The following is a 14,354-nucleotide window of genomic DNA, read 5'->3' as shown; positions in this document are numbered from 1 at the left end:
GCAGGCAGATCTCGCTGACTCATGAACGTTTCCAAGCCTGGTCCATGTCTCTGGTTTTTCTAACTTTTAAAAATGATCAGTGCCGTGCCTACGTCCACTGACTACGGATATTGGAAATGGACTCTGTAAAGCTCCCTCACTTCCCAAATTTATTTGGTTTCTAAGTTCAGCTTCAAATTCATCTGTGAAGCTATGTGCTTCCCAAGTTTCTGACAGTGAGTAATGAGAGTTTGGATGGCGAGGGATTCCTATGAAAAATGTGCTGAATCTGTTCAGTCCTTCCACGCAAATAGCAAGAGCTCAGAAGGCAAGCAAGCCCTGTGTTTGCTCTGTTATCTTCCCAGTGTGTTTGGAAAAGGTCCCCCTTTGCAGATGGGGAAACTGAGACACGTTCCGCATACCATTTTGCAAGTGTGGATGGCTCAGGGCACAGAAGTGGCAATGGTACCACCATGTCTTGTTCTAACAAAATCGGTCCATTACGGCAAACTTGCCACATTCAGAAATAATGTGTGTCGTGACAAGGGCGCCTTTTCTGTTTCTCACTGAGGCCCCCTGTGAACCGTGATGGCCCTGCAGATGATGACTTAGGGTCATCTGACCAGGACTATCACCTGCACCACCTGGTTTCAGCCCAGATGTCTCCCCTCCCTGGGTGGCTGGTCTCTTGTGGAGGGGGAGTTGGAAAGGACACGAAGAAAAGCAAAACTAATCTAACAGGTTTTGTAAAAATCACTGCAACACCAGTATCTATGTTGCCCGTTTTCTTCCAGGGCGCCGCTGGCCCGGTGGGAGATAAAGGAAGTGATGGAAGGCCTGGACCCTTGGGGAAGAAGGTCCGTGTTGTTTCTAACAGACTTCAAATACTGAGAAAAGAGCAACCCTGTTTTCTCTTGACTTTCTTGTAAATTCCTCACACGATCTCAGCACCCCCACTGCCCACCAGCTTTCTGCCAAATACATTATTTTCCTTCTATTGAGCAAAGAATTTCTAACTGCTGACCTCTCTGTGAAGCTGCCCCATTTCACTGGGAGAGACACAGCTTACTCACTGATCAGGAAACCACTGAAAAATCTCAACTCCCTGGTTTCCTGAATGCACAAACGCGCTTGGTGCCAGAGGTGACCAGGGCCGTGAGGTGTCCGAATTCAGATCTGTTTGTGCCTGCAGTTCCCACATCTAACTCAGCCTCCCTTCCCTGAAGGGGCCCTGTTGGAGATGGTTACAGAGCAGGCCTGTTCAGAATCTCGTTGCCCTGCTCAAAACTTTTTAGCATCTCCCTCTCCCAGGGCCAGCTTCCTGGGCCGGGGGCCCGTGCAGTGACACAGGGGGCCTTGCCTAGAAGGCTCCGTGCTGGGCTTCATGCTGTACTGTCACCATCGGAAACTCTTCACATCTGTGTAAAGGGCCAGTGCTTTCATTTCAGTCCCACAAATTGTGTAGCTGCTCTCAACTTCCCGGTGGCCCCGAGGAAAATCTCCAAACATTACGGTAGTTTAGAAAGCCCTTTGACCCCGTTTAATTCTAGGGCCTCTTGGCTCATCTCCCTCCAGTGAGTCTGCCCCAGGCTTCTCATTAGTGCTGGCATCCTCCTGAATGTTTCTTCCTCCCTCTCCACCCTCTCCCAGCACATGCACACAGGCACACACACACACACATCATCATCATCATCATCATTATCCTTCCAGCCTCAGCATCCCTGCTCCCTCCCCCCCACCCCACATCCCTGCCAAATCCTCTGACTCACAGCCCCCCTCTCTCTACTGCCGTGACCCTGCCCTTCATTACACAGTGTAGAGTCACCTGTCTAGTTGCCTCTCTTTCCAACCACACTGCTGGGTGAGGTCCACTTTCCAGGACAGTAAGTAATGGTTGGATGGGTGAATAAATCTGTGAATGAACCCACAGTCCCTGCAGGAAATTCTCCACTCTTTGCCTTCGCTTTCAGTCTCCCTGCAGCTGGGAGAGCAGGGCTGGGTCCAGGCGTGGGCTCTGCTGCTGTCTCCTGCTCACCTTGGGGAAGGCGGTGACTGGTTTCCTGCACCCCTTTCCTTCCTGAGCACTGAACCCTCCCAGGGGACCCTGAGTGTCCCCAGCCAGCAGACAGAGCATCCTGGGGTTGGAGCCAGGTCTGATTTTACTGATCTGGGGCTCTCGTCTCATTAGGGAGAGCCAGGAATTCCTGGAGACCCGGGGCCAGCAGGGCAAGCCGGACCTCGAGGAAAGCAGGTACGAGCGAGGTTTGAGGACTTCCACCCTTTGGCAGCTCCGAGGGCTCAGTTCTGAGAGGGGGGCTTGAGCACCTGGGGTACCAAAGGCATTTGGGGAGCTCCTGGGAAGATGTAGGGCTGTTCCTCCCAGCCCCTGCAGCTCTCGTCCTGCTAAAGCGAGGGAGAGGGGGCGGGCGTGCAGAGGATGCTGTGTGCATTCAGGCAGGGTGTTTGTGTATGTTAACAGCTGGTTTGGCCATGTCCATTGAAAATCAGCACAGCCTGTTTCTGTCCACTTGTAAAACTCCAGTGGAGGAGGGTGTAGCTCAGTGGTAGAGCACATGGTTAGCTTGCACCAGGTCCTAGGTTCAATCCCCAGTACCCCCATTAATTTAAAAAAAAAAAAAAAAGGTTCTAAACAAAACTCCAGAGTGACAGGAGGAGGGGAGGAGGGCTGAGAAATTGGGTATCTGTTAGAGGAAAAAATTTTAATTTCTTTGTCTGTAGTAAAGGAAAAAAAATTTTCTTTTCAAAAATAATATTTATTGTAAATGTTATACACAGATATTGTAGAAAATTTACTACGCATAAAAGATGGCAAATGCAAAAGAAAAAAATTACCCATAATCCCACCATTTGGAAATATTTATCATTAATGCCCTGGAGATACAAAACACATGACTCCATTTTTCCCTACGAACAGAACAACATACCATAAGCGTATTTCCACGTCGTTACATTTTCCCCTCAGTGTTACTTTTAATAGCTTTAAAATAGTCTACTGAACATATGTGCCTTAGTTCCTTGGATTAATCTCTAATTGTTGGGTATTTACTTTGCTTCCAGTTTTTCACTGCCCTAAATAGCAAGACAATGAACATTCTTGCATGCAATGACATTTTTGGACAGGACTATAATTCATTTCTACACGGAAATTTCTAGAAGCAACATGGCTGGATCATGAAATATGCACATATTTAATGAAGGCTTTGAACTCTATTGCAAAGGACCCTTAGGAAAATTCACAGGATGCGTGCACTCACGCTTTGCGCAGGACAGAATTGCTTTCAGGGCACACACGTTGACAGGGGGTATTGTCAGTTGCTTCCCCTGCCATCTTTACTAATCTTATTGACAAAAAATGGCAACTCATTACTGTGTCAAATTGCATTTCTTTGGTTACTTGGGAGGATAACAATTTTCCGTATGTTTATCAGCCAGTTATAATTCTTCCTTGGGGAATTCCTCCCCCAGTGTTCTTTGGACCAGTTCCTAATTTTCCAAGCAAGTAATTGCCACTGACTACGTTAGTCCTAAATGACCATCCCTCTGCCTCCTGCAATGTCTCCAAAGTAGAGCTGGCCAGAGGAGTACCGGAGCACATCCCAGGAAGTGCAGAAAACCCAGCAACGTGCAAGTCCCCAGAGTTGAAGGTCATTGATTAATCCGGCCCCCTCCACCTGGAAGCCCCCAGTGCTTCTCTCCTGACACCATGATAGAGAGTACAATTAATTTTCACTTTTGAGAAATTGAAATGATCCAATATGTTCACAGGGTGATTACGGCATCCCAGGCTACGGTCCTACGGGACGAAAAGGAGTAAAGGTAAATATGGAAAACAATTAGTTACTTAATTGGTGAATCCAGCTTAAATCATACAAAAAGACATGATCGTACGGCAGAAATGGTGTGTTGATTTACTTATGTTCTCTGCTGAAAATCGTAGGGCCCAAGAGGATTCCCTGGCGATATGGGGGAAAAGGTATCGTGCACATGAACGTGTTTTGAAATTACTGTGCTCTTGACCTGCTGCTTGAGAATTGAGAGAAGTCTGTGGGTCTGAATGAAATGTAGGGGAAGGATCAGGACGGCTGTTTCGCCTGAGCTTCATGAAGAAAGGACCATACTTAACTCCCGTGAAGGTTTAAATTGGAAAAGACGCGCTTCATTGCCTGATGTCGCTTGTCTTGCAATCGCACCTCTAGGCATCCTCTCAAGTTTGATCCTTTGTCCTCTTCTTGATTTTTCTGCCTCGGTGACCTCATGCAGAACTCTCGGTCTAGCCTTCACTGTCGTGGCCTCCGCTTCCTCTTCCCTGAAAGATTACAATATTCTTATCCATTTCCAACTTCCAACTTCTCCCTGCTTCAGTTAATCCCGAACCCCGCTGTCACTTGATTTTTTTTTTCCAAACAGTAGTCTAATTCTGTTACTCTCCTGGTCAGACACCTTCCAGAATTCCTCACTGCCCACCAGGTGAAAATCCATCTCCTTGCTCAATAGCCAGACGTGCCTCCCATTTCAACCAGAGCAGCTCACGTTATACCTGTTTCTACACTGGAATTCTCTAACAGGATTTCTTTTCTTTTCTTTTTTTAAAGTATCCTGTCTAGAAGAGCATCTTCCCATAGTTGATGCTCAAATTAAAATAGAAAATGTGAATTTAAAAAAAAAATAGAATGTCTAGGCAAATCAAATCAACTACGGCATAGGAAAATTGCCAATTCTTGAGTCCCCTTAAAAGTGCTTTTGATTAATGAGTTACCAAAAGAGTTTCTTTCCTTAGGTGGAGAAGGGTGCAGAAAGGGACCGTATAAATGACTGCTAGGATAGGAGCTCTCATTGTAAAGGACCAATTTTCTCATTTACTGATAAAGAGAGAAAATTAGCATATTTCAAATTATGAATAAATGTGAAATTGACATGATGATAAGGGTGAAATTAGTTTCCCACCAGAGTTAGAATAAAGTTTTGTTGTTTTTTTTTAACCTTCAGCTTGTTCAGGAATGATGCATGAATTTAGGAAGCAGTTCATTCAACAGTATTTTATATAGTGAGTGCCCCATATGTTTTCCTCGATTTATACGTCCTTTAGGTGTTTTTAGTAACTGATTGGACAGCCCTTGCGTTGATATTTATGCATCAATATTTGCATTCTTAGAAAATTAAAATAGTTTGGAGAGCATCTAAGTGTATCAGTGACTTAGTTCCAGATAACAGGAGGAGATGACATTTAAAGTTTAATATGTAATATAGTTACAAGAGCAATTAAGTTTTGGTTTGGAAAGACTCATTTTTATTCTTTCATAGCTAATATTTTAACATCTTGGTTTTTTATATCTGAATCTTTAGGGTGATGTTGGGGACCCTGGAATTCCTGGGGGGCCCGGACCGAAAGGATTTAGAGGATTACCGGTAAGTGGCCTTTAATTCCAGAAATAATAAACATTTCTTTGGAAGACTCCATCTTTTATGTTGTAATTATACATGTGGATTGTCGATCCAACCCAGGGTCACTTCCTAGCTGTGCCGTCTTCAATACAGCTTTTCAGGGTCTGTATTTCTGTCACGTGGGAATTGAACTTAATGACACCAAAGGTCACGTTCAGCTCTAAAATTCTATGGCTCCATGAATCTGCACTATTTTAAATATTTATAGATTGATAACTGGCTTTTCCAAGAAATGCCACCGTCTTCCACTCTTTTCTAAAGCAGAGATAAAAGCCCGGAATATTAACCCTGTGAGCAGAAATGAAACTGATACCTTCCCACTGTGTCCCAGAGCCTCCTCTGACAATTTCACCCACTCCCCGAGAGTCAAGATTGTCCGGGATGTTTATTTTCAGGAAAGCTGTTGAGATGTTCCCACTAGCTAAGTGCAGAGAAGAGTGTTATACTTACTGAAAAACAAAATGCTGAGAGGAGCAGCCTTTCATTTCAAAGTTTGAGTGGAATCTCACTGGTCGTTACCAGCATGAAAGAGATGCAGTTCAACAATGCTTTTCATCTGGCTGGAGCATTTTGTTAGCATCCGTATCTCTCACGTTGAGGTGCTGGGAATGATATGGCCACCCATGTGCTTGTGTATGCGGGGAGTTACTTCTCTCATTTGATCCTTTGCAGATGGGAGGTTTTTTGTTAGATCTCTGTGTGCTCTGGTACCTTTGCGTTTTTTGAAATAGATGTTTACCAATAATTAAGAATAACTATTTACATTACAAGTAAGGAATTTGCTTGACTTAAATTAGCAGTTGCTATTATTTTTTTTAAGTATGAAGTTTCATTAAACCTGGGGTAATCCCCATGGATAGGTGACGTAGAAACTGATGGTTATTCCTACCTGCAGCCCACTGTAGGTTTGAAAGGTGAAGAGGGTTCTCCAGGACGCCAGGGCCCACCTGGACAGAGGGTAAGTACATTCCTGAGAACTAAGCAGTGGGTACTGGGTTCTCAAGGGAACAGGCACAGAATTGAAAGTCAGAAGCACTGGGTTCAAGGCCAGCCTCTGCTTCTTGCTGCCTGAGTGCCGGTGGGCCAGTCCCAGGGTCTGTCAGTTTCGCCCTAAGACAGAGATGATGTGTCCCATTCTAACCACCTCAAAAGACAGCCATGAGCATCAGATCAAGGTGAACTTTCTTTGTAAACTGTCAAGTTCAAAGCAAATATTAGCTGTTGCTGGTATTCTTTTACTCAAGTTTTGCAAATGGGGTGGGATTGCATAGGCTTCATAAAGTTGTCCCAGCAAAGTTCAGTCGAGCGAGACAAGTTGATAGGTGAGGTTCCCAAACCACTGCTGGGACCCTCCTGACTTCACAATGCGGACTCCAGAAAGATTGGGAAATAAAATGGCAACAAATTAAAAAAAAAATTTTTTTTTACATTCTTGGTGTGTGTCAGGGAAAGAGCATTGGAGACTCCAATTCACACACCAATCACTTGCTCTGTTTCTGTTTCCCTAGGGAGCTAAAGGCATGGCCGGGCAGCCCGTGTATTCTGTACGTATGTCTTTAATCATGAAAGATAATCCAACCAGTTCACTGGGAAATAAATGTGGCCCCTTGGAGATCACTGTACTCATGTCTGTCTTCTGTCTCCTTGAAATTTCCAGCAGTGTGATCTGGTTCAATTCCTGCGGGACCACAGCCGTGAGTATCTGGGTGTCCTAGACCGAGAGCGTCAGTGATGGGTGAAGGCACTTAGGCCCAAGGCGGGGCGGGCATGTGGAATCGGTGGTGGTGGAGCCTCACGTCCTCATGAGCAGACTCCCCGTGAGTGCCTGCTGGAGGAACAGCTCGCAGCCAAGGCGGGAGGAAAAGCCACACGCCATAGCTCAGGAGGCACGGCTCGTACAGGGAGAGAAAGCACTCCCATGGGAGACAATCAGTGACCAGCTGGAAAGGTGTGCAGTCAGCTCACACTAGTGCCACAGTTACGTGCAGAGGCCTGGGGTGGGGGGCACGGTGTTCCAGGCAGGAACGTGGAGGAGGGGTTAGTGGGCTACTTAGTTCATGAAGGCTCCTCGGATGGAGGTCACTGAATCCGGATACGGGGACGTGATGGGAGCGGCGAGAGAACAGTTTCAGCAAAGGAATAAAGCAGGAATCGACAAATGGAGGGATCTTTTCTTATGAAGAAGGGGAAGTGAGTTAGCAAAACCCCAGGGATCCCACTTCTGGAAATTTACCCGAAGGAATAAAGGGAAAAATGATAGATAGGGAACGATGGTGTTGAAATAGTATTCATGAGAGAAAAATGACTGTGCACTTAGACTCTTTTCGCTTAAAGAACAATTAGATTGTGGTGCATTGTCTTCTGATAAAATATTAAGCAGATAGAGTTTTTACGAAGACTCAATCTGAATATGAAAATGCTGTCATATTTTTTTCTTTTTGTTTTTATTTTTTGGGGGTAGGTAATTATGTTTATTTATTTATTTATTCCTTTATTTATGTACTTATTTTTAATTGAAGTCTAGTTGATTTACAGTGTTAGTTTCAGGTGCATAGCAAAGTGATTCAGTTCTACATATACATACGTACATATTTTTTCTTTTCAGATTCTTTTCCATTACATGTTATTACGAGAAATTGAATGTAATTCCCTGTGCTAGATAGTAGGTCCTTGCCATTCATCTATTCTATGCATAGTAATGTGTGTTGGTTTATTTATTTTTTTAAATGGAGGTACTGGGGATTGAACCCAGGACCTCATGCACGCTAAGCATGTGTTCTACCGCTGAGCTATACCCTCCCCCCTGCCCTGAAAAATAGTCATTAAAAAGTAAATTAAATCCTTACTTTTACATATAGGGGTGTGTGTGTGTGTGTGTGTGTGTGTGTGTATACCTATATATATCTATATAAATATATATATATTTACCTATACACACACACACACACACACACACATAGACAGAAACGTTAGAAGAGAAATTGAACAAAAGTAAAAATCTGTTGTGTTTAGGTGGTAGAATTTTAGGTGATCCTTCTTGTCTCCATTGCGGGTGATGATAACACTTATGCAGTCACCATCAGATGCATGTAAAGTGGGAAAATCACAGAGACTCACTGAAGTAGACTGGATAGAAATGTAGTCATTGCAGATGTGCGGCCAGGAAAGAACAGGACAATAGCAAGTTTAGAACCTCTGCAGGGCCAAAGCGGGAGAAGTTTGGTATTGCCGTGGGTGGGGAGGCAGAGGAGTTGTGAAAGGGAATCCGTGGGCAGGAAGAGACGATGAGTTGAAACGTTGTAGAGGCCAAGGAATGCTGTGCGGGCCCTAGAGGCACATGATCTCCAGGCAGCCGATGAAACGGGGCTCCCATAAAGGGGAGGATCAGGGGAAGAGACTCAGAGGAGGCTGAGGTCGCCAAAGGAAACTCAAATTCAAAAAGGTACATGCACCCCAATGTTCACAGCAGCACTATATACAACAGCCAAGACATGGAAACAACCTGAATGTCCATCAACAGATGACTGGATAAAGAAGATGTGGTATATTTATATAATGGAATACTACTCAGCCTTAAAAAAGAATAAAATAATGCCATTTGCAGCAACATGGATGTCCCTGGAGAATGTCATTCTAAGTGAAGTAAGCCAGAAAGAGAAAGAAAAATACCATATGATATCACTCATTTATGGAATCTAAAAGGAAGCAAAAGAAAAAAGAAGGCACTAATGAACTCATCTACAAAACAGAAACAGACTCACAGACATAGTAAACAAACTTATGATTACCAAAGGGGAAAGGAGGATAGGTTTGGATAAACTAGGAGTTTGGGATCAACAGATACTAACTACTATATGTAAAACAGATAAACAGCAAGTTTCTTCTGTGTAGCACAGGGAACTATATTCGATATCTTGTAGTAACCTATAATGAAAAAGAATCTGAAAACAAATATCTGTATGTATATGGATGCCTGAAACATGATGCTGTACACCAGAAATGGACACATTGTAACTGACTATACTTCAATTTCAAAAAAAAAAGTGGCAGAGGGGCAGGAAAGTAGAGATGAGGAAATCCTGCCAAGTGTGGGAAAGAAGCAGGAAGAAGCCAGTGGAGAGATGCTCCCAGGGAGGCAGACCCATGTGAGAGACCCTCCCGCACAGGGAGGAGGTGAAAACCAGCCTGGGGCCACAGGCAGGGACAGAAGGAGAGCCCCTGGTGGAAGGGAGTGTGTGATCTACATCAAATGATCCAAGGAGGTGAGAGAGCTGGGGAGGTGGTACCCGCCTTGGAGGACCTGGAATTTGAGGTTTTTCATCACAGCAGGAAAGGGGTTAGCCAGGAAATGAGGGGGCCCAGGGGAGAGCTGCTGGGCTCTGTCACCAAACAGGGTGCAGATGAGAGCGTGGAACTCCAGAGTGCAGCCCTGATGTTAGCGTGGGGGCGACAGGTCTCAGTGCTCATTCAGCCACCTCACTGGAGGGGTGACATCTCCGAGGTCCTGTGAGGTCGTATTCCTGCTCTAACATGTGAGTTCTCCAGTCCCACAGGAGCTCTAGCCATACTGAGATAAGGCTGTGGGTTCTGGGAGCTCTCTCAGCAGGAAGCTAGCGTGTCAGCTGCTGCTGGGTGAAGACAAACAGAAACATGATGTGAGGGGGGAGGTGAGCCATGGAACAGCTGGACGGGGGCCAGTTTGTTGCCAGTGCCAGGAAAATCTTCTGAGTGTATCAGAGTGATTCATTGGCTTCCTAGGAATGGAGTAAAAGGAACATGGAAATCATCAGGCCTGTGCTTTCCTGAAGATTTACCACTTTCCCCCTCCCTGAATCGTCTCCAGCTCTCTGAGTAAATCACTGGGAGAAACCAGATGCCGGTTGGCTCGGGAGAAAGCCCTAGGGGTTCCCCTCCTGTTGGATACGGAGCTCACTCACACACAGGGGCTGTCTCTTTTTTTAGAAGAGACAAAGTGCATTTGGACATCCTCAGGGTTCTGCAGAAAAAAAAAAAAAAGAGGTTCCCGAGGTGTTCACTGGGGAAGAAAATAAGACCCTGTGTCTGAGCCCTGCCTTGCTGAAAGGCTCTCCAAAGGCTGGAAGGAGGGAGACAAAGCACACTGCATTTTAGCTGTCTTGCTGTTTAATAAGAGGCTCATCTCGTCTGCTCCTAGGACAAGTGATCAGTGATTCAGATTTCAACCAGAGTTCTGCTAGCGTCTGCTGGCCAGGCGTCTCAGGGAGGAAAGGTCAGAAAGGCTCACAAATGAATAAAATCCTGTGTCTTCCTCCGTCCTTAACCTTGGCTCCCCATAATGAGGAACTAGCCTCCTTTGCCATAGAGTCAAACAGAATATTCAGCTTTGTTGAAATTGTGGCGGGGGAATTTGGAGTATTTTTAGTCTGGGTTCCAAAAATGTAACAGGCTCTTTCTCTTTCTTTTTTTTAATAGCTTGTTGGAAAGGTGAGTAATCTTACTGTATTTCGTTTCTTGCTGAATGATGCCTGCTTCTTGCATTCTGATAAAACCGACTGAGAAGCAGCCCTCACGCCCTATGGGAACAGGGGCTTCTCCCTTCTCTGCAGACACCCCTGTCTATCTGTGGGTTATGACTGTATGTACGGTTAATTCACATTTTGACCTGACTATGAAATGCTGATTGCCCGCCGCTGGCCACATCACCCTACTGTTCTCTCTGGGTCCTGCCACCGTTCACAGCTCATGGTCTTCGCTGCCTTGCTGGGCAGCTGGGTGTCAGGACTTCCTGCCTGACCACTTCTGCTGTCCATCCACTGCTCACCCCAGGGACACGCTTCTTGGACGAGTGATGTTTCCTTTCCTCCCTCTGACCTCCCTTCACACCTGCATCTCCACGTGCCCGACACTTGTCAGTCTGACCTGGAGGACGGAGGATGCTCTTCCCAGAACCTGGACCACAGTCAGTGTTCCGTGCAGCCTTAGACCCTTGGATGGAGCCGATCAGGCCAAGTCCAAGAGCTTCCGGTCTCTTGGAGACCTGCTGATGGAGACCCACATGGTCTTCGAGCTCATCCCAAAATTTGGCACCATTCACTTTAACACCTCCACCCTGCCCCCCCCCCCCCAGAATCCATCACACATCTAAGCACTCAATAAAACTTCATGGATCTGAATTAAATTTATCAAGTACCCTGCTGGGGCACTAGGAAAGGGAGAGGTTAAAAATAAATAAAAATTGATGCTGCCTTCTGGGAGAATCTCTGACAATAGGTCAGTTACAAAGATGCTTATTTATCACTTCATTAATAATTTTTAGTATAGGGCTAAGAAATCGGGACTATTTCATTGTTCTCACTTTATAAGAGTTTGTTCACATTTTAAAAATTCCTTTGCAGTCAAATGTCTTGATTTAAAACACATCTCGAAATCACTGCCTCCTCTTCCATCTATTACTGAGAACAATGGTTGAGGATAAGGGGATGTGTTGAGTTTAATGCTCTCTGGGAGTTAGCCGGATTGGGGCGAGAACAGCCTACGTAGATGGCGGTGGGGAGGGTTGCTTACTTCCCAGAGAACTTCTTTTTCCTGTGTTCAGACTTTAACAAGGTCTTTGAAAAGTTATGTTTGATACAGAGTGAAACTCCCCAAGCGCAGTCATCATGAGACTAGCAGGATTGCGTTGGGAATTACAGACAGTCCTGCCATTATCATGGCTTGTTGCAACCCTGCCGTGGTCCATGCCTCTCCCTTCCTCCTGTCACCCTTGCTTTCATCCCCAAGCTAGCTTTCACGAAGCCTCTGGGATCCCCTCTCTCTGGAAACAGCCTCTTTGTCCTCTGATCCCCATTAAGAATAATAATCACTCTCTGCCTTTCAAAATAATGATTCTCCCTGGACAAGACCCTTGAGGGCAGACCTGCCTTCGGTTTATCTTTGCACGTATCTCACAGCACCTGTCCCCCTGCGTCTCACGGGGTGGGTACTTAATATTTGCTGTGTGAGTGGATGAATCTCTTTCAACTGACTCTCATTCGTAGTAGATCATCTCTGAAACTCTTTGAAGAGAATAAACTTTCCGATTTTCTGATCAATCATCGTCTCCTTTTAAAAATGTACATACAGTAAAGTCCACTCTTTCGTTGGGTTTTTCACACATGTATAGATTCCTGTAACCACCACCACAGTCATCACAGTCAAGGTGCAGGACAGTTCCATCAGCCCACATGCCCCCTCTGGTGTCCTTTTAAATAGCAGACTGATAATGGGGAGGGGGGTGAAGTCTGAGCATTTTAGAGCCAAACACACTGCTCTGTGTTTAGGTAACACCTTCCAGCTAACGAAGCAGAGTCCTTTTCTTCCTTTGCGTGTGGGTACCTCTGGTCTTAGACCTTTGGGTATTACATGCCTTTTCCCAGACCTCAGCATAAACTCACCTCACTGGAGTAAAAGATGGATGGGAAAGGCTTTTGATGCATTAAAACAACCTAAGACTTCTGCTTCTCATTTCTGTAGAAAAGTGTCCCGTGTACCCAATGGATCTGGTATTTGCCCTGGACCAGTCCTCTGACATCACAGAGCTGAGATTCAATGAAACGAGGAACACCATCACTTCCATCATCAGTGACCTCAACATCCGGGAAAGTAACTGCCCCGTGGGAGCAAGGGTGGCTGTGCTTTCCTACGACTCAGCCACCAGCTATCTGATCCATCCGTCTGACTACCGTAACAAGAAGCACCTCCTTCAACTTCTTTCCCAGATAAAATATTCAAAGTCTAGAGAAGTCCGAGACATCGGGAACGCAATGCGGTTTGTGGCCCGGAATGTCTTCAAGCGGACGTCCGCGGGAGCCAGTGTGCAGAGGGTTGCTGTGTTTTTTAGCAACGGACAAGCCACCAGTAGGTCATCCATCATCACGGCCACCATGGAGTTCAGCGCCCTGGAGATCAGCCCGGCAGTCATTGCTTATAATGAGAGGAATTTCCTTGATGAGGCTTTTGGGGTAAGTACTTTCCTTGGCACTGACTTTAATTTTAATATATTGGCACTAGGCGGAGGGTGTAGCTCAGTGGTAGAGTGAGTGCTTAGCATGCACGAGGTCCTGGGTTCAATCCTCAGCACTTCCATTTGAAAAGAAGACATTGGTGCTGGCAGGATGGGAATACTGGGAGAGTCGGGGGAGCGATGGGGCCTCGTATCCACCTTTGCAGTTTTCACAGCTGTTTTGTTGCCCGTGTCCGTGAAATCCAGTAGCTACACAAACACGTGGTCAGTCAATGCCAGCAGCTCCCTCCCCGCCGTGCGCCAGGATCGGGCCCTAGAGCTTTACATCCACACTCAAGATAGCCTCCCAGCCCTCGGAAGTGAATGCACTTGGTACCTCCATTTAAAAATCAGGAAACCGAGGCCGGGAGAGTTTGAGTGACTCCTCCAGTTTGGTACCACTGCTCGGTGGCAAAATTGAGATTCGAACTCAGGTCTGTCTGATAGAAAGGGTAGTGAACCCATGCCCTCCCAGCCCTCTGCAGGTCTGGTGGCTCTCAGACCTGTGGTCCACTCAGGGGATACCATGCAACCGCTGGTCTTAACGTGGTGAGTGACGTTTAGGGGGTCTTCGAATCCCTGATGTTGTGTGAAACCTTGATGTGTATGAACCTTTTCCCCAAGAGGCTCTGTCCCTCTTGGATTCACAGATTCTCGTGGGATCTATGCCCCCACCTTTCTCCCTACAAAACTGAAAATCTTCTCCCATCTCCTGTTCCTGCTATTTTGAAATATATTCCTATTATCCATGAAATACATGCTCCTAGAGCTGGGTAAAGCCATTAGGTCCTCCAAGAGGTTATGAAGGTCACTTTTTGTACAAATACACGTGTTTCTATTGAAAAAAAAATAAGCCCTCTACAGCATGGAGAGACCCAACCTGCTTGTAACG

The 14,354-nt window shown here is 45.8% G+C and overlaps 1 protein-coding gene across 1 annotated transcript in view; it reads left to right on the top strand.

The window, feature by feature from the left end:
• Positions 1-14,354, top strand: part of COL6A5 (collagen type VI alpha 5 chain) — a 116,997-nt gene that overhangs the window by 60,626 nt on the left and 42,017 nt on the right. Inside the window, exons 24-33 of the mRNA XM_064490805.1 lie at positions 774-836; positions 2,168-2,230; positions 3,766-3,816; positions 3,938-3,973; positions 5,344-5,406; positions 6,338-6,400; positions 6,951-6,986; positions 7,100-7,136; positions 10,894-10,905; positions 12,934-13,421. Of these exons, the coding sequence (XP_064346875.1) occupies positions 774-836; positions 2,168-2,230; positions 3,766-3,816; positions 3,938-3,973; positions 5,344-5,406; positions 6,338-6,400; positions 6,951-6,986; positions 7,100-7,136; positions 10,894-10,905; positions 12,934-13,421 (912 nt within the window). The remainder of the gene's footprint in view (positions 1-773; positions 837-2,167; positions 2,231-3,765; positions 3,817-3,937; positions 3,974-5,343; positions 5,407-6,337; positions 6,401-6,950; positions 6,987-7,099; positions 7,137-10,893; positions 10,906-12,933; positions 13,422-14,354) is intronic.

Source organism: Camelus dromedarius, chromosome 2 (genome assembly GCF_036321535.1).
Source record: "Camelus dromedarius isolate mCamDro1 chromosome 2, mCamDro1.pat, whole genome shotgun sequence".
Classification (NCBI taxonomy): Eukaryota; Metazoa; Chordata; class Mammalia; order Artiodactyla; family Camelidae; genus Camelus; species Camelus dromedarius.
The sequence above is the reverse complement of the archived record's forward strand: the minus strand, read 5'-3'. Positions and strand labels throughout refer to the sequence as shown.